The following is a 20,024-nucleotide window of genomic DNA, read 5'->3' on the forward strand; positions in this document are numbered from 1 at the left end:
TTTGAAGTGAACAGTACATGGTATGTTGAGAAAGAAATTAAAAAACTAGTACGAGATTACGAAACTGATGATAAGCAAGCTTACAAGAGCATTAATTGTGATTAAGTTACATATATAGACTTCAATTTATATATATAATATATCAATCCGGTCTACATATTTCTACTTGGATCATAGCCTTGCCAATATGGCGTGGATCCATAATCGTACGAGCTTCCTTGTAGATTTGAAGATGACGAAGAAGATTGCAAAATATTTGGATGATTATAACTACCCATTTCATTGAGCTGTGAGTAATAATGAAGATTAGGGTCCATATCCGTGTGATAATACATTGGCTGATGATGATCAGCAGGCGATGGCTGTTGATGTTGGGGACGGGTGGTTAGATAACCCAACTCGGTCCTCCCGGGTTGAACCCTTTCGGGGAAGTTGAGCTTCGCTTTGCTGCCTTTGAACCTAAGAGCAGCTTCATCATACGCAATGGCTGCTGCCTCGGCAGTCTCAAATGTGCCCAGCCACACCCTGGCTGCCTTTTGGGGGTCGCGTATCTCTGCAGCCCATTTTCCCCATGGTCGTTGCCTTACTCCTCTATAGTGTCTCTTCTTCTCGTTCCCAGCTTCTATCCATCATACACTTAATATATTGTCACTCACTCACGACACAAAGCATATATATACTGTATTTAAAATAAACACACACACACACCTTGTTGAAGTGGGTTTAAATAAATTTCTGGTTGCAACAAAAAACTACTCCGTAATTAAGTTAGTGTTCTTATATATGATGGATGGATTTCAATGAATAATGTGATGACGAATTCGTGCCCCACCATCTTTGTTAATTACCAATGTTTGTACATCTTTTTCTTATCTAGCTAGCTAGCCCCCTAAAATTTTTACCTAGAGTGCATGGTTCAAACCAAGACTTCTTGTGAGTATATTACTACTGCAGGATATGGGAATTGAAGGGAATAAAAGAGCAGTTGACTTTCGTGATGTAGACCCATGACTTTTATATATGTTGCACCTGACTACTACACGGGTCGGTTACTGTACGTAGTCGTATTTGGATTTTCTTTTGAATTCAAGTTGCATACTACAGTATACCAATTCATATATATTGCAAAACTCATTTAACTTGTACACTTTTAAAAAATTCAATCAATTTTGACCATAAATATTTTTATTTGTGTTATATAATAGTTAATGAAATTAAGTTATACCAATGAAATACACGTACATTTAAATCACAATCATTTCATATTACTTTCTTCAAATATTATATAACACGAATAAAATTATTTATGGTTAAAGTTCATAAAGTTTGACTTTGAAAATTTAAAAGTGGACAAGTTTAGTGGAACAGAAAGAGTAACGGTTTAAAGATAAGAAAAATTAGATCCTAAAAATTGATAACATGGACATTTTTAGTGAGACAGAAGAAGAAGAAGTATGTATATAGAATCCTAGCTAGCTTGCATGTTTAAAAAATGCATGTTAGTTGCACATATAAAAAGAGTTTTTCGTAACAAGGTTAAATTAGTTAAGTGAATGAATACATACCTGGTGCTTGCAGTTGAATATTATAATTAGGCGGCACAGCAGAATAATTTGAGTATGATGAGATAGCAGGATCAGCATGACTGGTGGTACTGCTGGTGGAATCATCGCTTCCAATCACTTGAGAGAGGGCGGAGACAATGGCAGTCATATCCTCTTGTGACTGAGATGAATATACCGGAAAGTCATCGTCTTCCTCCACCTCCTCAGCTCGTTGGCTTTTCTTATTTCCATGCCTTCGAAAAAACATCCTCGCTATATCTCTGCTAATTAATTATATAGCTAGCTAGGTAGACAGAGCAAGTGTGATCTATCTATATATATGTAATAAATATGTGGCAAATATATAAAACCTATTTGACAAGTACGTAATTACTAACTTAATTGTTTTCCAAGATCGAGAAGTAGAACTTATGACAAACAATTAAGCACTAGTATATATAGTGTTGCGCGCTAGCTAACTCCCATAGTCCCATGCAATGCATGGTGTGAAAATGAGAATGTGATATAAACGCGTCTTTTCTCTACAAAACATTACTACATGCAAATATAATAACCATATATATATATATATTCTTTCCGTCTTTAATTAATTAATTGGTCGTATAGAAAACATATAACGCTTTTCTGCTTTCAAAGTTTATCGTACAAATTTAACAATGCATATATTTCGGGAAAAAAAAAAAGAATATAAGGCTGTCTGACACTTAAGCTTAGGTATGGAATCCCTCACATACTAATATTTTATTATTTGTTGTTTAATGAATAAATGTATGGCCCCTATGATTTTTATGGTTTAAAAAATTAATATGTGTGTGTCTGACATCTAAGCTTAGGTATCTAACAGTCTTATATTCTCATCCTCATATATATATATATATATATATTGAGGGTGACAATCAAATGAGAACCAACTTAAAATGATAATACTTAAAAACTACATTTTGATGCATTAAAAGTCCATAAAACTGACATAGTGCATAACTAATTATCCTTTCATATATATATATATATATATTGAGGGTGACAATCAAATGAGAACCAACTTAAAATGATAATACTTAAAAACTACATTTTGATGCATTAAAAGTCCATAAAACTGACATAGTGCATAACTAATTATCCTTTCATATATATATATATATATATATATATTGAGGGTGACAATCAAATGAGAACCAACTTAAAATGATAATACTTAAAAACTACATTTTGATGCATTAAAAGTCCATAAAACTGACATAGTGCATAACTAATTATCCTTATTTAAGTGTTTAACAACACATGGATCCGTCAAAATCAAAAAAATTCACGTTTTTTGTTGGATGTATCATTTTGATAATATGCATCCAAGATGGATGCACAAAACAAAAAACGTGATTTTTTTGATTTTGAAGGATCAATGTGTTATTAAACACTTAAATAATGATAATTAGTTATGCACTATGTTAGTTTTATGGACTTTTAATGCATCAAAATGTAGTTTTTAAGTGTTCTCACCATTTTTATTTTAAAAGTGTTTTCATTGGAGTGTTACCCTATATTTTGATATGTCAAACTAAATTTGTCGGTCCTGTTATATGTCAAACATATATATCGTACGAGGTTCAATATATACTTCAATGGTTTCAAAGATTTAATTAAAACTTAAAAGTCATAAGTTTAAAGTTTGACTGTAAAAAAAATATTGTGCGCCCATAAAATTGATTTAACCGCAATAAAATTACTTCATATATTTAATTAACTAACGATAGAAAATTAAAGATTAAATTATACTCCGTAGTTAAGAAATTATCTTTATAAATTCCTTACATACTGATTGAGTTACACTTTATTGACGACATAATTAACCAGTTAATTTATTACAATCTGTAATCACAAATATTATATGTCTAGAAATGAATGGTTATTGGGCATTTAATTGCTTGGATTCATATTTAGAGATATTATTTATACGTATAACTTTAATTAGCCAATCGATCACTAACAATTTGCAAAGAGCATGTATCACTTATTTCTAAATGTTAAATGTACGAAGATGTAAACTATACGAGTATTCTTGAATAATGTGAGTACGCGTTGAAGATAATAAATACATATATTTTTGTGTACATATAGTATCATCTTAATGCGTTGCACGTGTACGTTTAGCGATATCCATGAGAAGAGATGTGAATCTGATACCCTCTTCTTTGTTGCTTTTTACTTTGCCTCGTTATAAAGTTTTTTTTTTATCTAACAATTGGATTTTTCTTTGGACGATAACGCTTAGTTTCACACATATTTAAGGAAAACGTACATTAGGGTTATGCGGGGTTAGGGAATCCTTTTTTGACTAAGATTGATGATAAAAAGCGATTTTTGTTTACGATATATAACGGCTTAACCAAGTTTTTGCTTGTGGCTGTTCTAAAAATTTCTTAATTTGGCCATTCTCAAATTATTATTATTTTAAGACAGGATTCGAACTTGAAACTTCATAAACAAATTAAACTCGTTTCCATTAGACAACTCGGTGATTGGTTTACTTACACAAATTATGTTTTTATAACATTGCTTAAAAATAAATTAATGTGGAGGCATGTGTGGTAGGGACTTAATTAGTATACTTTTGTGTTTTATTGGATCATGAACCATGCATGGTTTCAAAAGTTTTAAAAGTGTTGTATGGCTTTATCGGATCATGATTCCATGCGTGTGCTTAAATGGGTACACAAGAAAAAAGACAGAGACAAAGATAGAATTTAAATCATGCTGATTAAAGCATTTGAGGGACATCTAGACCGTACCGCAAGGATTGAGGTTCTTGAAAAACATGTATCCTACATTTCAACAGATAAAAAAGAAGAATGTTGACAATTATAGTTAGTGTGTCCTTACGAAAACATAACTCCCGAGCATAGTACCCATGCAATGCGACGGCGGTGATGAGGAAGGCGCGGTCTAGTGGTGTCGGTGATGGTATTATTGGTGGTGGTGGTGGCGGTGTCAAATGGTGTAGGTTGATGTAATTGTGATAGTGAAAATTTTTAGAAGATAAAAACTAAAAGTGTTAATTATTAAATAAAGGTTTAGAGTGTAAATTAATTTATTAAGGGCTAAACATAAAATGTCAAGAAAAATTCTGATAATTCAAAGATAAAATTATCTTTTTTACTTTATAAAGGAATATAGAAAACTAATTAACCTATAATTAACTCTTTTTATTATATATTATAGATAAAGTGATTTGAATAGATTTATGCATCGTCCATTAATTTTTGATAACCTTTTGACTTATTTAAAAAAACTGACTAAACATAATTGACTATTCCATTTTAAGATTTTTTTATCCTCTAATCAAAATCTTTATTCTGGGTTAGACAAACAAGTACCTACGCTGGCTAGGCTTTTACCATTTTATGATGATTGGTGTTGCCTTAATCAAAAACTACGACGTTTAACCATTAGACGTTTTACGGTTTGTATGGTACTTCTTTTAGGGTAGTTAGATACGTACCAAGCCATTAATCCATTTAAAAATAAGTGTACATTTTATTTTGAACGGGTTGAGTATTAGATACCGGTCTTAGGATGAAATTTGTTATACCAAGATGCCGAATTTTGGCATAGAAACACCAATAAGATGGTACTCCATGCTAAAAGATGTCAAAACTTACTATTTGTAGGGTGCTCATTCTAAATAATACAAAATCTTACCAATTAAAATAACATATTTTATTTTATAATAAACATAAGTGGAAAAAAAAAGTTCACATGCACACAACCACTTGAATCGGTATGGTGATGCTGATATGTATCCAACATGCCACATGCCCCGCAACAAAGGGAGCGGATATGCGGCATACCAATTTTCGGTAATGTGGCATACGGGCCGAAATGTGTTTAACACCGCTAGGTTTATACCAAAAGTCTTCTAAACCGTAGTATTTGTGTTATTGTGTATTAAAGGATCAACTAAGTCAAAAATGTTGTTTGACCTGAAAATTGCAGGGTTTGTCGGATTGAAAACTGTGGTATAATTTCGGTTCAAGTTTTTTAAAATCAAAAGAAGTATGAACCCTAACTTTAGAACAAAGACCACTCCACGCACTTGAATCTCTGTCTATTTGTCTTCTAAATATACAAATACAAAAGTCAAACTTAGATATGATGAGACATGAAGCATGCTTGGTAAACGTCAATAACAAGTATACATAATATTTGTCATGTCTGATTGATTTCTCAACACGTACTTTCTTGCTCATGTTATATCTGAGCTTTGAAAACGATTAATTTTTTTATATTAAATCATGTTTTTTGGAAAAGCAAATAAAAAAGTATTACTCCGTATATTGGAATACTTAATTTTTTCAGTAAATTACAACTCAATAACATTTGACACATTTAACAAGTTCTAGTATAGAATAGTGTTTAAAGCACACCTATAATGTGTACATAAATGAGTAACTTGGCATTAACAGTCTAGTTATGGATCGATGTAAAGTGAGCTATTCAGGCTTGATTTGTTTAATTTCGAGAGTTCAAATTGATTTTTTGGGTCCAGTTTTTGAGGATTTGCTAGCTTGCAGTATACTGAACATCTGTTTTACAGTCTTTCTAAGAAAATGTCAAAAAGAAAATAAAGATTTCACATTTTAGTAATTCAGAATGAAAAAAATGAACCAATTTCCATATCAAAAGAAGAGTAAATTACAAGATTGAAAGAAATAGAAGAGATCAAGAGTGTTTAATACAGGAAGCTCTTGTCAATTAGCTCAACCTAAACTCTTAATAAGTTTCTACACTCAACACAAGTACATCGTCAATTAACTCAATGCACTTGTCTGCGAGCAATCCACAAACTGTGATGCCTTCACATTGCAGTTCTACCTTTTCACAATTAAGTGACAATCTCTTTCTCCTTTTGTTTGCCAATATGATCTGGGTAGATATCGTGGCTTCTATTTGACAGGTTACCTAGATGGGTCAATAGAGCCACTAAATCTATCCAAATCAGGAGGATAAAAATACAAAGTTCAAAATGAAGTCAAAATTTGCACACAGTATATCGCAGAAAACACTAGTAACATATATTTACAAATTTTGTATGTAATCATTTGTCTGGAAGAATATCTCTGTTTCTCATGAAGGTTAAGAATTGTGAGGGTAGTTCTTCCAAAAGTGATTGAACAACAGAAATTTCTCCACCTGCAAATGAGTTAAATGTCAATTATATCATAGAAAACATGTAAATAATAGATCAAAGAAGTCAATGGCCGATTTTGAAAAATGTTATTTCCCCCCTTCAATATTACTTTTGCCTTATATTCAAATTTCAAAGTAATAATTATGTAGCATATTACTAAGTAAAGTTTCACACTCAAAGTCAAAAACGTAGACTCTTTGGAGTGTATGACTCGTATATAGGCTCTTACACTACATACATTTGTGTATGCCTTATTCCCAGGACCTCCGAAACAGCACATAAGGCTGCTTATTCTAAAAAAAGCCATTGGTATTAGTCATGGATATGTATGTATATAGATGTTTGTGTATGTGTATGGAAGCCGACTCCACCTGCATGTTCTTGCGATACATAGCATCTGTCATGACTTACCTTGTACTTCTCTAAATGGAACAAATTGGACTATATCACGTGTTGCAATGCGTCCAGTTGTACTTTCAAGTCTCTCTCCCTTATCTGCATCTAAGATCTGCAAAACCATAATTTAAAATCCCTTTTAGTAAACACCATTGATGAACCTCTGGTAAAGACCATACGTCCATAGTCACATAAAACGCTCATCTGTCCGTGTACTTCGTATTGGTACGAAGTGTATCGAAACGCAAATCGTTAGCGATCCATTCACTGATGGTACGGTGAACCGTTTCGATATGGTACGGCGAACCAAAAAGCAAACTGAATGCGTCCCCATTCCAGTACCGAAGCATACCATGTTTTACGTGACTATGGTATAGACGAATAAGATGGGAAAACAGTTCTTTTAGTACCTCCATCTCTTTAAAATCAGCTCCACCAACCCCAACAATAAGTATAGACAACGGCAGATCTGATGCATTCACAAGGGCATCTTTTGTTTCTTGTAGATCTGTTATCACTCCATCCTGCAACTCTCCCAGTGAAGTAATCATAATAAAACAAAGATGTAATAACCTTTTTAAAGAATACATATATATATATATATTTCATAATGCTTACCGTAATGATTAACAAAACAAAGTATTTCTTTTCCTTGGCTGCTAAAGAATGGCTGGCTATTGTTGCTGCAGCAGTAATCACCGGCCCAAACAGGGTTGGCCCTGCAAGTGTGACATTCAATATTGCACCAGCGTAAGCTGTCATAATTCCAGGAATCCCATCGACCTGAACACATAATAACAAGAATAAGGGATCAAACTACACTAGAACGTCAACTGTAAAATATAAAATTATCAATCTATTTCACAATAGAAGTTCCACCTCTGAGTACCCGCTGCTCCCATTTAGGTTAAAACAATGAGAGACAGGACCATCAATTGGCCGTGCTCCAAATCCCCATGAATGAAACTTCCTGTCAGAATCATAACACTGCAGTACCTCACCAACCTCTAGAATTGCCTAAAAATATATGAATTACCATCAGTATATTTTTTCTACAAGCATTGACAAGTTGTACATAAACTGTAGCAAAGTATGCAAGAATTGGAATCACACCTTCTGGTATGCATTTGGACGTCCAGAAGGGTCTATATAATGTAAAGAATCTGGTAAACGAGGGTTTCCATTTGAAGCTGAAAATAGAAGACAGCATAAATAATTTATATTTGTTTTCTGAAAAGGAGGAAACTTTAAAACATGATACCTATTTATATATCCAATTGCAATGCATAAAAAAAGTTTTGTTCAATACGATAGTGCAGTATTCACATAATACATACATACATACATACATATATATATATACATATAATCAGATGTTCCATCACTTCCATGTCCAGAAGAGGTAGACCTCCAGCTACTTAACATATAACCCGTAAATAACAAAAAAAATTCTTCTTTTATTGTAAAGAATCTGTGAAAACTGCCAAATTCCAAAAGTGGCTTACATAGAGAAAAATATAAGGTAATACTCGGCATGGGTGCCCAGATCATGTGGGGATTAGGATAGAGGTATTTTACCGGCATCATATGGCTCATACGGGGTGGGTCGATGGGTATCCAATTGAGGTACCGGGGGCTAGGGTTCCCTCCATTACCCTTTTTTTTTTAATATAAGGTAATACTCGGCATCTCTACTCTCTTTTACTAATTACATTATTTCGTATATAGGAACAATAGGGAGTTAGCACTTAGCAGTAATTATAACTTAGAAGTGGCCCAATTACCAAAGATACGAATATACTATTCATGATGTAAGTAAAACAGAACAATAGTGATTTATTAATTAGAAGTGGCCCAATTACTAACGATAAGATACTATTCATGATATATCAAGTTGACAATGTACCAGAATATTAGTCAAATGAAACCAATATAATACACTACTTGTATGAATAAATTAGTAGTAAATTTTATAATTTTATCAAGACCATCTACATATACAACCTTCTTCATTATTTATCACTCACAATGCTATCCAAACTCAAAAAAACAACCAGAAGAACTAATGTTAACATATATAGAACTGATAATTACTAGTTATTTACTGTAGTCATCCTAAGACAGTATACCTATACATATGCATCTCTAGAGCATGATACCTGTGAAATCTACAGCAACCATGAAGCTCAATTCAAAGCCATTATCCAGATAATCCAGGAAGGTATGATTGACACTTTCAGAGAACTTGTCCACAAAGAGCTGACTCTTAAGTACCTATATTCAAATTGTATAAAATGGTTGATGTGTGAAGGATAAATGACTTGAACTTCATATGAACACACATAGGATGTAGGTACGACCTTAGTCTGATGATCTTTTCCCACAGCAATGGGTACATACATACGCTCTCCCTGCCCACCAGAAGAAAGTTTTTCTAACTCAGCAAGTGACTTCTGGACCTTGCTGAATGGCCCAATGAAGTTAAAACAAAAATATATATCATATCAAAAATAACTAAAATGGTAGTCCCTGAAATAATAATTCACTTACCCAAGCAGATCATGCCTCCCATTACTATTGAAATTAAAGCACTCGATTATAAGTGGAGTTTCCTTGCTTCCAACTTGTGAGATACTTACGGAGACGGGTTTCCACATTGGATTAAGATCATTTTTTAGAACCTCTGTTTTGCATATTGGAACAGCATGCCCACTTTCCACACATTTGGATATTACTAGAAAGGGGTCCTGCGGGAAACAATATAAAATTAACTGATGCAGTCATATTATGATATGACCATGATTATATAATTGATTAGAAAGTCCGTACACTTTTGGAGAATATTTCCTTGTTTTCTAAATCCATGCACCTAAATATCAACTCTGTTGTCGTTTTTGAGACAACACATTCTTCTGCATGAACTGTGAGCTGCCCAAAATTCTTTGAAGGAGTCGAGCTGGCAGAATCTACTTTTCCCACAATATCTATGGCCAGTGTACGGTCTTGTCTAGTTACTATCTAGTAAAAATAAAGTCAGTTCTCACAATTATAAGATATGTTAACTTCACATGACTCAAAATTAACTTCACTGGTAAAAGTTTCAACTTTCAAGTAAGATTACACTGTTTATGATCCGTTACAGAATTAAAATAGTAAACAGATTGATTGCTACTACCTGAGACAATAAACAAGTAGCCTCGCCAAGAAGTTGTTGCTCCTCTAACTTAAGCATCTGCGGGGAAAACCAAAAAAAAAAGCCTTTATGGTTTACCTGAAGTAATTCACATAATATCAACGTATCATTCTTATTTATTAGAACAGTTAAAGCAATATATCAAAGTTGATGGATCATATTGTGAGTGCTAGCAACAGGAGTTTTAGATTACTGATGGGGGTTATCAGAATATAGAATCGTAAATTATACCTTCTCTTCTAGTCCATGAAATTGAGAGTCAACGTCATATACACGGAACCTATGATGCAAAATCATAGCAAAAAAAATTTAAAAGATGTATACATGTAAGAAGATATGTATATCAACGTAGAAAAACTTACACCAATGTCTGAATCAACTCAAAATGATAAGCAATAATAAGTTTCTTAATCCACTGCGGACTTAATGAATTTAAAACAACTTCAGTGCGGCCAAGCTCTTGCAATGAACCATCCCTTCCCTTTATGTATATAACTGTCATAGGATCACTCTATAAACGAAACATATATCTGTGAGATACCTGGCAAACTTTCATGTAAAAACTGAAGACTTGTGTTGTTTAAAATATGGAAAAGATAAATCAAAGTTCTATGGATAGCAGAGCTTCAAGTTTACTATCTACTATTCTACTATGAGAAATTCCAAAAGAAAATTGTTTTCCTGGTTTTATTCTCATACTCTGTTCCCCAAAATTTGTATTAATCACACTTGGTATTACATGACCATCAGGTATAGCAGCTTGAAAAGTAAAGATCAACTTTCAGGATATAAAAGGTTCCATGAGCTCTTTTCCACTTATTAATGTTCATTTGTGTCTGGGGTCAAGAATGACAGGAGCTTAAAAACAATAGGTAAACATAAATACGAAAGTGAATCCCAAGGTTTTCATATGAGTGCAAACAACCTACCTTGGAAAGTATGTCCCGGTCACGCAAGTTTGAAGCAGATAAGGATAACTGCAAGAATGTTTTTAATGCATCAGAGAAGCAATAACGAAATGATTAAATACAACAAATTGTAGTACCATACCTACAAATTGTTAATCAAGTGTCTGTTACTTTTAGCTAACTTCTAGTTTGAATAGTAAAAGTACAATAAAAATTAAGTTGCAATAGTTTAAAATTGATAAAATAGGCATGTGGATAGATCAGGTATTGCTCAAGCTACAAACCCAAAAAAGAAACTGGGTGTACATTTTAACATGGACATGACATCATGTACTACCCTGGTTATGTAGTTGATTTATATATGATTTAATTCATCATGTTGGCTTTTACCTTCAAGATAGTTTTATACAGAGAGCTTCCACATTGATAACTGAACGTACATCATATAGAATGTACCATCGACCACACAGTATGTAACCGGAAAGAGTATTAAGATTGGTTTCTTTTTAAAAAGAAACATGAGTCGAAATATTATTGTGAGAAATGAACATTCTGTGTTAATTCTCTTTCCGGTTACATTCTGTGTGGTCGATGGTACATTCTATACGATGTACGCTCAGTTATCAATGTGGAAGCTAGTAAGAATTGAACAAATGAAACAATTTTAAGTATATTCCAGTAAAGAATTTGGTCAGAAATAATGTTCTGAACGGCTGAATTCTTAGATATATTACTTGGCACTCAGTATCAAACGCATAGAGCTTAAATACTCATTTGGTACAGCTAGTACAAACCATCTGAGACCAACTCCAAAGTTCCTTCCAGGCTTGTCTCACGCATTTAAGCCCCCCTCCCCAACCCACCCCCGGCGGCCTATGTCTGTTCATTTTACTAATGACATGAGGAAGATTGTGTAAAGCCTCTTTATCGCGTCTTTAGAAGGACGCAAGGGTCTAAGATGCATTTAACTTCTTTTAACTTTTTGAAAACAATGACGCCTTAAAATTCCATGTAGCCAATACATTTGACAGTAAATTCTCATGGGTAGGGTCTCAAAATCTAAACCATTTACAAGTATGGCACACCCTAATCAATCTAGCTCTGTTTTGTTTCTCCCCAGCTTTCTATCTGTCAATTACGGTTCAGTTATACTTACCATTTGAGAATGTATTAACCCCTGAATTAAACATTCAATCCCATACATAAGATAATAAAAACGGATAGGTGGGCACTATAATCATGTATCTACAAATGCATCATACAACTGAAATCACAAATACATAGGGTTTGCATCACAATCTTATTAATAGCAAATACACAAAGCACACATGCAAATCGATATCGAAAGTCATATCATAAAGTCCAAAATAATGCCATGTCAAATGAATATAGTTAACAAAAGATATCCATAAGCCTTCAATCTGCCAACGGAATATATTAAAGTTTACGAAACAAGTAAAGAGGGCCTGCCAAACCTGCAGTCAATACTACATGAAAATCAACCTCAATACTACGATACGAAACATAAATAATACCTACTTTGCATATATATAATCCATAATCAACATACTATTATTATTCTAAATCAAATTTTATTACAATTTTGTACCACATAATATATTCAACAAACTAATCATGTTATTTAAAAACCGGAAACAGACCGATTTGACATCGTAAAACAATAGAATCTCATTGTAGGAATCAGTAAATAACTACTTGCTGCTACACTTTATAATTACATAACTCATATATGGATATTTTGCTATATTAACATCAATGTGCATTATCTACATCTATCTATATAATAACTAAACAGATAATTATATAATCAGGAAACTAACATATACGTATAGATAACAGAAATGAATAAACCTATAGATATAACTTCAAATTAAAGTAAAAAAAAAAAACCTCGATCTGAGTGTAAAGGCCGTGGTAACCGCGATACTTCAGAAAACCTTCAACGCCGTCGTTTGGACGGTTATTAGTATTCGGATGATGGTGAGAAGATAGTCCACCGATAGCTGATTGACCACCGCCGCCTCCACCACTTCCACCGCAGCAATTGCCCATCGCCGCCGAGCAAATATTAGGTGTTCGGAAGTAGTTACGGAGGTAGTGAAGACAGAAGAGAACAGCAAGGAAAATGATTTTTATAATTTTTGATTTATTAGTTTAAATTTAAATAAGAGAGTGAAAATACTAACATAATGGTGGCCCACTTGTTGTTTGGTGTGTCTCGCCGCAAGAAAGCGCGTTTATTAATTTTCAATTTTAATTATTTAAATTCTTTTCTTATGACCTTATCTTTAATTGCAGGATTCAGTCCATGTGGTTTACACACTTTTATGGATTACATTTCTCTCTAAAGTTTTTAGTCAAATACACCCAAACTATCAAGATTATTTGTGCTTTACGTCCCTGTCCCTAATGCCGTCAATAATTCTCCGTGAAGTCATGTCGCGTGGCCCCCACGTGAGGGCAGTATTGTATTTTCCAATCCCACCAGACCTGCTCCCTTTTCTCTTTCTTCTTTACGCATATATGTATCAATTTTTGACCTAAATTAATATATTTCATCCTTTTTTTTTTCTTTTTCTCTTTCTTTCTTTTATCAATCCCAAAATCTTTCACAAATGGTAATGTGTTCATGTGGTTCTCCTTCTTCTATAAAAACATCCTGGACTCCAAATAATCCGGGAAAAAGATTCTATTGTTGTGCAAGAAAGGTAAGTTTTTTTCAAGTTTTAATGTTTTTTTGTGTTTTGACCTAAATCATGGGATTGAAATAATTGTTACCACTTTATTGGTGTATAGGGATCAAGATATGGATTCATTCGTTGGTATGCCCACCGATGTGTTCAAGGGCGATTGAAATCATACCCGGTTTATTAAGGTTCATGAATAAACTTGAAGAAGTACTTAGAGCAAAAGAAACTCAAGCAAAAAGATACAAGATTTTGTTAGGCCTTAGTTGGATGTTTTTTGTTGTTTACATGCTTTGCTAAACCGAAGTTAACTCTGTAATGGGTGTTTTTTTAATGAAATATGTACCAGATTATTACCAAATGAAATATGCACTTGCAATAAAATATGTAAATGTAAAATGGACAAAACAAGCTAATGAGGTATTAAAGTGCAGATTAAAACAAAATGACCACATATGTTTAAAAATGACTGAAATAACCAAATGCCAACATGGTGAATACCAAATGAACAAATTCCAAAAGCCATAATATTGCCAGAATGTCAAAGGACCAAAAATCCAGTTTAAGTCGACTACAAAATAGATAGAAAATAGATAAGCAAATTCCAAAAGAGCACCACATACTTGGTTTCACAAAATATATAATACTAAACAACCAGTCTTAACACATAGAATACTAAACAAGTTAATTACTCGATCCTGGCCTTCTTTGCTTTCACACCTTTCTCTTTTCCACTTGAAACTTTGGGAGCAAGTGTGCAACCTCTTTTGTTATGCCCATTTTGTTTGCAATTACCACACTTCACAGTTTTACCCTGCCTTGACAACTTCCCTGCCTTGATTATCTCCAACTCGACTTTACTCTTCCTCCTTTTCTTCTTAGGTCTTCCTATCTGGACATGGTGCTTCGGTGGAAGTATTGTGATTGGAGAGTTAGATTTAGGCCAATAAGTCCTCCCAGGGACAGGACAGATCTTGAATTTATACATTTCCTTCCAAGTATTAAGCCGATACACACGATGAACATAACTCTCAGGTATGCCACATGGCCTTTCATTATCTGATGCATCCCACATAGCTGCAACAGAATGTTTGCATGGCATACCAGTGAGTTCCCATTTCCTACATGAACAAGTCTTGTTTTGTATATCAACTACACATTGATCTAACCAAGGTCTAACAACTTGATATTCGGTATCTCCATTGCAGGTTGCCTATAACAGTGAATAAATTAAGCATAATACTTAAAGAAATCAAGGATAATAGTCAAGACTTAAGCATATGGACAGAATGACACCTTGTACTTTGCAGCTTCAGTTTTAATTGCATCAAACAAGACTGTTGCCATAGGTGTTAAAGGCCCATTACACTTTTTAATTTCCTTTTGCACAATCACAATTCTCTTCATTAGATATTCCCTAGTATACTCTAATGCAAGTATCACTGGTTTTCCCCTTCCATCAACAAGTTGTCTATTCGAAACTTCACACATATTGTTCAAAAGGACATCACAATGTGATCTACCTGTTAATATATTTGTAATTAATACTACTGAAAAAGTATGTAACTTTACAATTCAAATGAAAAATTGAGTACATACCACTGAAGTGGGATCTGGTCCAATGTCTATGTGGTATTTTCTACAACCATTCATATACATCTTTGTTCACCTTCTTTAAGTCTTCCATAGTTTTGTTAAAATGTTCAAAAGTGGTTGCTGTAGCTAATTTCCAAATGAAGTCTTTGTAAAGTTGGCCCCTCCAAGAACTGTTCATGTTATCATATATATGTTTCAAGCAGAATCTATGTTCAGCTGCAGGATACAACTCTTCAATAGCTGGTATTATTCCATGTCATAAAGAACACAGTTAATAAACCAAGACAATTAAGTAGGAAATCAATTTAGCAAGTGTACATACCTTTTGTCTGTCACTAATGAAGGTAAAGTTTTACCTCTCATTCAAGTCAAGATCTTCTCCAAGACATTTTAGGAACCAAGTCCATGAGCTTCTGCTTTCTGATTCCACAATTCCATAAGCAAGTGGATAGATTTGGTTGTTTGGATCAACCCCCACTGTTGTCAACAACTGACCAGGAAACATCCCCTTCATAAAACAACCATCCACACCTAGAAGATCTCTTCCACATGCTTGGAACCCTCTTTTTAAAGGTCCCAAACATATGTAAATCCTTTTGAATTGTCTGGTTTGAACATCAGGATTAGTCTCATTTTCGAAACCAAGCTTTACAGTGGTCCCAAGGTTCCTTGCTTGCAATTCTAGGAGATAATCTCTCAACAACCTGTATTGTTCAGTGAAATCACCCATCAACTTGACTTTTGTTTGCTTATTTGCTCTATATATTTTATGCATTGAAACATTAACCTTAAACTTCTTCTGCAGTTGATCTCTTATTAAGCCTGCTTGAAGCTTCTGGTTTGGAACAATTTGCTCTTCAAGTTGTTTTGCAAGGAAACGTGCTGTACACTTTCTAAGATCTCTAGTTTGAAGACATTTGTGGGTTTCTTTTAGGGTTTTCACCATCCAAGTATTTTGGTCAACACCTTTGGATATGTGCAAAACCCATGGACAAGTAATTTTTTTTACTCCCACCAACAACTTTTGTCCCTTTGACTGGCTCCACCTTAATTTTCTCACCTACTTCTACCTCTTTCCCTTTGTCATCTAGTGGTATAGTGGGCTCTGGGCAGTGTTTCATTTGATGTTGGATCAGTGGGATTAATTGATTTTGGATCAGTGGGCTTACTTGAATTTGAATCAATGGGCTCAGTTAAATTTGCATCAGTAGCCTCACTAAATACTGGGATATTACCTCTACATATAACTCTTATCCTTGTCTTGTCATCTTTGATTATATGCAAATGCCTTCTTGTCTCAATGGAATGTGAACTAATCAATTCTTTAATCTTTGCTTTTGTCCCAAAGGTTTGACTTTGAAAGAAGTGAGCTTCATTATTTGGGTTAGTGTTATGTTCTTGCCGCAGCCTTTTCAAAGCTTCCTTCCTAGCTGGATCATCATCATTTGAGTCTGACCCACTATCAAATTTATCAAGGTCTAAACTTTCAACATCCATTGGTGCTTCACTTACTCTAATTGGATTATCTGTACAACCTATCCACTCTACTTCTTCATCAATGTTATTCTTAAAGTCTGTCATATCAACCTCATAGTCATGCTTATCAACAACATCGTCTGCAATGAAATCACTATCTTCACCACTGTCATCACCACTATGTTCATTACCCTCAGCCTCAGTTTCCACATTTGTCCCCCCGTCACCACCAAAATCATTTTCAACCAATTCAGTGAAGAATGGATCATCAAAAGGGTCATCATTAGTAGTGTTATTGCCATGTTCTTTAAATAAAGCCTTTTTAAAAGGTAATTTGTTTGAAATTGTCTTTTGAACAACTTTTTCCAAGGTTTTTTCCATTTGTTCAGTGTAGACATCAAGAACTTTTACAAAAGCAATATACTTCAACAAATCTAAAACATCATTATCATTAGCTAGTGCATGAATTCCAACATCCATATTATAACTATCTGGTGCCCTAAAATAGAAACACATTGAAATTTTTTCAACATACCCCAATTCTTCCATCATGCTGTTTAGTTCAGGTACAAAAGAGATCACCATCAATCATGTCTACGAAACTAACCTTTTCATTGATGTAAGTCCTGCCAGGAGACTTGGTAAACATACCACCATGATGAATTTTCAAAGAAAAGAAATTAGGGTTTGCACCTGTAAAAAAAAGATAAATAAATAGATTAGTGAAAAAAACGATAAAAAAGCGGAAAAAAAAAGCGAAAAAAAATCATGAAAGAGTAACCGTAACTCACCATACACTTTAATTAGTTTCAACTCTTGACAATCATCTTTTCGGATATACCAAGAACTTTCAACCATTGTTAAATTTGATTAAACAGTTAAAACTTGATTAAAAGGTTGAACGTTTATTATCATTGAATGATTTGCTATTGTTTTGAACTATCTGATAGAAATGTGGGGGGGGGGGGGAAGATAAAAGGGTTTTTTGGTTTGTGCGTAGATTGATTTTATATATCAATCTGATGGATATAAAATACATATATACGTAAAGAAGGAGAAAAGGAGTAGGTTTGATGGGGGGGTGAGAAAATACAATACTGCCCTCACGTGGGGGCCATGTGAGGTGACTTAACGGAGAGTTATTGACGTCATTAGGGACATGGATGTAAAGCGCAAATAATCTTGATAGTTTGGGTGTATTTGACTAAAAACTTTAGAGAGGGATGTAATCTATGAAAGTGTGTAAACCACAAGGACGAATCTTGCAATTAACTCTTTTTTTAAAAAAAATAAAATAATGTAAGAATGTGCAAGAGGTTTTTTTGAAATTTTTTTTACCTCCACTGATAAACCGTTTTCAAAAGATTAAAATCAAATATTATAGTACATGAATAAGGCCCTGTTCTTTTTTTACTTAATAAACTTAATAATTAAGAACTTAATGCATTAAGACAAATTTTATGTTATTTCCTTGACTTAATAAACAAAAATAACCGTCAATTACCTATTTTTACTTAATACATTCAGACATCATTTATGCATTCAGTTACCTAATACATTCAGCACTTAATGACTAAAAAAAATGACCCCTAACTCCCTAAGTTTAAGTAGGAACCTATAAATTAATTGATACCAAGCTTATCAACAAATATTTTCATTTAAAAAAATATTACTTTGTTTATCTTCAAACTTTGAAAAGTTTACTTTACCATTGTATGTAAAGCTTTTTTTTATAAACCTCTAACATATTTTTACGCTTTTTTTTAGACAAAAAATCATTTCAAAAATGATCATTGTGAATGCCCTTATGAGAGGTCTGTTTCTTTTAACTGTATTACTTTTTTTATAAAAGAAAGTGTTAAGTATATTTAAAAATTGAAGTATAAAAAATGTATATATATATTTAAAAAAAATAAGTAATTAATGGTCATTTTCGTTTATTAAATAAAAAAAATATTAAATTTGAATGAATAATTAAACTTTTAATTATTAATATTATTAAGTAAAAAAGAACCTTTGAGACTTTCAAATATTTATTTTATTTTATTATTTATTAATCTTTTAAATAGCTTCAATTAGTAAAACTACGAAAAGAGAATGTGTTGGAATCTTTGAATTCAATCTATTGAAAAAAAGTTTTTCATTTTAATGAAAATAAAGACTTACATAAAAGTTTTTCTAAATTTTTAACAAGAAAAGCTTAAAAGTTAATAAAAATTCATTAAAAAATTCCATTAAATATGTCCTTTTTAAATAAAAACCACTTTGTGTGTATATATATACTCAAACCTTTATTTCGCACTTCAAAAACACTGATATTATTATAATAAGTTATTTATGAGTTATGAAAACCTTTTCACCAAGATAAGTCAAACATGTTTAGACCATTATTACACGTTAGACTAGAAGTCTTGACCGTTAAAAAATAAGTGTTTTTCACTTCAAAACATTTTTGACATAACTTCAAATAACACCTTCAATCCCTTCAAAATTACTTGGAATTGGATTGTGCTCGATCCCTTCTTCCATCCTTCCATCCCTTCTCTTTTGGAACGCATCACACACCACACACACTTCATTACCTTTCACTACAAATAATATTACATTTATTCACATTCTTAGTTAGCGTGAACAAATTAAATATTTTGTCACGCTTTTATGTGCGTAAAAATATGTAAAATTAAAAGTGTGTAAAAAATTATCCACACTAAAAAGTGTGTAGAATCAAAAGTTCACACTTTTTAGTATAGACTTTTATGATTAATTTGTAACACCTCATTTGTCCGCACTAACTTTTTAGTTAGTAGTTAGTGTGGACAAATGGGGTTACAAAATAATTATGAAAGTTGACACTAAAAAGTGTGAACTTTTAGTTCTACACACTTTTTAATGTGGATAAATTTCTACACACTTCTAGTTCTGCATATTTTTATACACATAAAAGCATGACAAAATTTTTAATTTATTCATACTAACTAAAAGTGTAGACAAATGTAA

General features: G+C 33.0%; 3 protein-coding genes across 3 annotated transcripts; all 3 read right to left on the bottom strand.

Moving 5' to 3' along the window:
• Positions 1–4: 4 nt before the first annotated feature.
• LOC122590106 (ethylene-responsive transcription factor ERF114-like) lies at positions 5–1,820 on the bottom strand. Its single transcript, XM_043762441.1, has 2 exons — positions 1,566–1,820; positions 5–622 (listed from the first exon to the last, which is right to left on the bottom strand). The coding sequence occupies exons 1-2, from the start codon at positions 1,810–1,812 to the stop codon at positions 153–155; spliced, it is 717 nt and encodes a 238-aa protein (XP_043618376.1). The 5' UTR covers positions 1,813–1,820; the 3' UTR covers positions 5–152.
• Positions 1,821–6,213: 4,393 nt separating this feature from the next.
• Positions 6,214–13,395, bottom strand: LOC122588407 (protein BONZAI 1-like). Its single transcript, XM_043760512.1, has 15 exons — positions 13,159–13,395; positions 11,269–11,316; positions 10,702–10,850; positions 10,571–10,619; positions 10,322–10,378; positions 9,976–10,164; positions 9,697–9,893; positions 9,507–9,609; positions 9,306–9,420; positions 8,260–8,336; positions 8,026–8,163; positions 7,765–7,929; positions 7,557–7,670; positions 7,162–7,258; positions 6,214–6,752 (listed from the first exon to the last, which is right to left on the bottom strand). The coding sequence occupies exons 1-15, from the start codon at positions 13,318–13,320 to the stop codon at positions 6,658–6,660; spliced, it is 1,755 nt and encodes a 584-aa protein (XP_043616447.1). The 5' UTR covers positions 13,321–13,395; the 3' UTR covers positions 6,214–6,657.
• A 1,248-nt stretch (positions 13,396–14,643) lies between these two features.
• Positions 14,644–16,497, bottom strand: LOC122588324. The gene is made up of 3 exons (XM_043760434.1): positions 15,908–16,497; positions 15,252–15,426; positions 14,644–15,168 (listed from the first exon to the last, which is right to left on the bottom strand). The coding sequence occupies exons 1-3, from the start codon at positions 16,495–16,497 to the stop codon at positions 14,644–14,646; spliced, it is 1,290 nt and encodes a 429-aa protein (XP_043616369.1).
• Between the last annotated feature and the right edge of the window lie 3,527 nt (positions 16,498–20,024).

The sequence above is a fragment of the Erigeron canadensis genome, chromosome 2, assembly GCF_010389155.1.
Source record: "Erigeron canadensis isolate Cc75 chromosome 2, C_canadensis_v1, whole genome shotgun sequence".
Lineage (NCBI taxonomy): Eukaryota > Viridiplantae > Streptophyta > Magnoliopsida > Asterales > Asteraceae > Erigeron > Erigeron canadensis.

What these genes read in the sequence shown, in the direction of transcription:
- LOC122588324 (XM_043760434.1), bottom strand. Translation starts at nt 16,497, where the DNA reads ATGGTGAAAACCCTAAAAGAAACCCACAAATGTCTTCAAACTAGAGAT. An exon ending in GATCTTGACTTGAATGAGAG is followed by an intron (nt 15,427 to 15,907) that starts GTAAAACTTTAC and finishes AGTTTCGAATAG; the next exon opens with ACAACTTGTTGATGGAAGGG. An exon ending in CTGAAGCTGCAAAGTACAAG is followed by an intron (nt 15,169 to 15,251) that starts GTGTCATTCTGT and finishes TCACTGTTATAG; the next exon opens with GCAACCTGCAATGGAGATAC.
- LOC122588407 (XM_043760512.1), bottom strand. Translation starts at nt 13,320, where the DNA reads ATGGGCAATTGCTGCGGTGGAAGTGGTGGAGGCGGCGGTGGTCAATCA. An exon ending in GCCTTTACACTCAGATCGAG is followed by an intron (nt 11,317 to 13,158) that starts GTTTTTTTTTTT and finishes ACATTCTTGCAG; the next exon opens with TTATCCTTATCTGCTTCAAA. An exon ending in GGAGCAGCGGGTACTCAGAG is followed by an intron (nt 7,930 to 8,025) that starts GTGGAACTTCTA and finishes TTATGTGTTCAG; the next exon opens with GTCGATGGGATTCCTGGAAT.
- LOC122590106 (XM_043762441.1), bottom strand. Translation starts at nt 1,812, where the DNA reads ATGTTTTTTCGAAGGCATGGAAATAAGAAAAGCCAACGAGCTGAGGAG. An exon ending in TATTCAACTGCAAGCACCAG is followed by an intron (nt 623 to 1,565) that starts GTATGTATTCAT and finishes TATGATGGATAG; the next exon opens with AAGCTGGGAACGAGAAGAAG.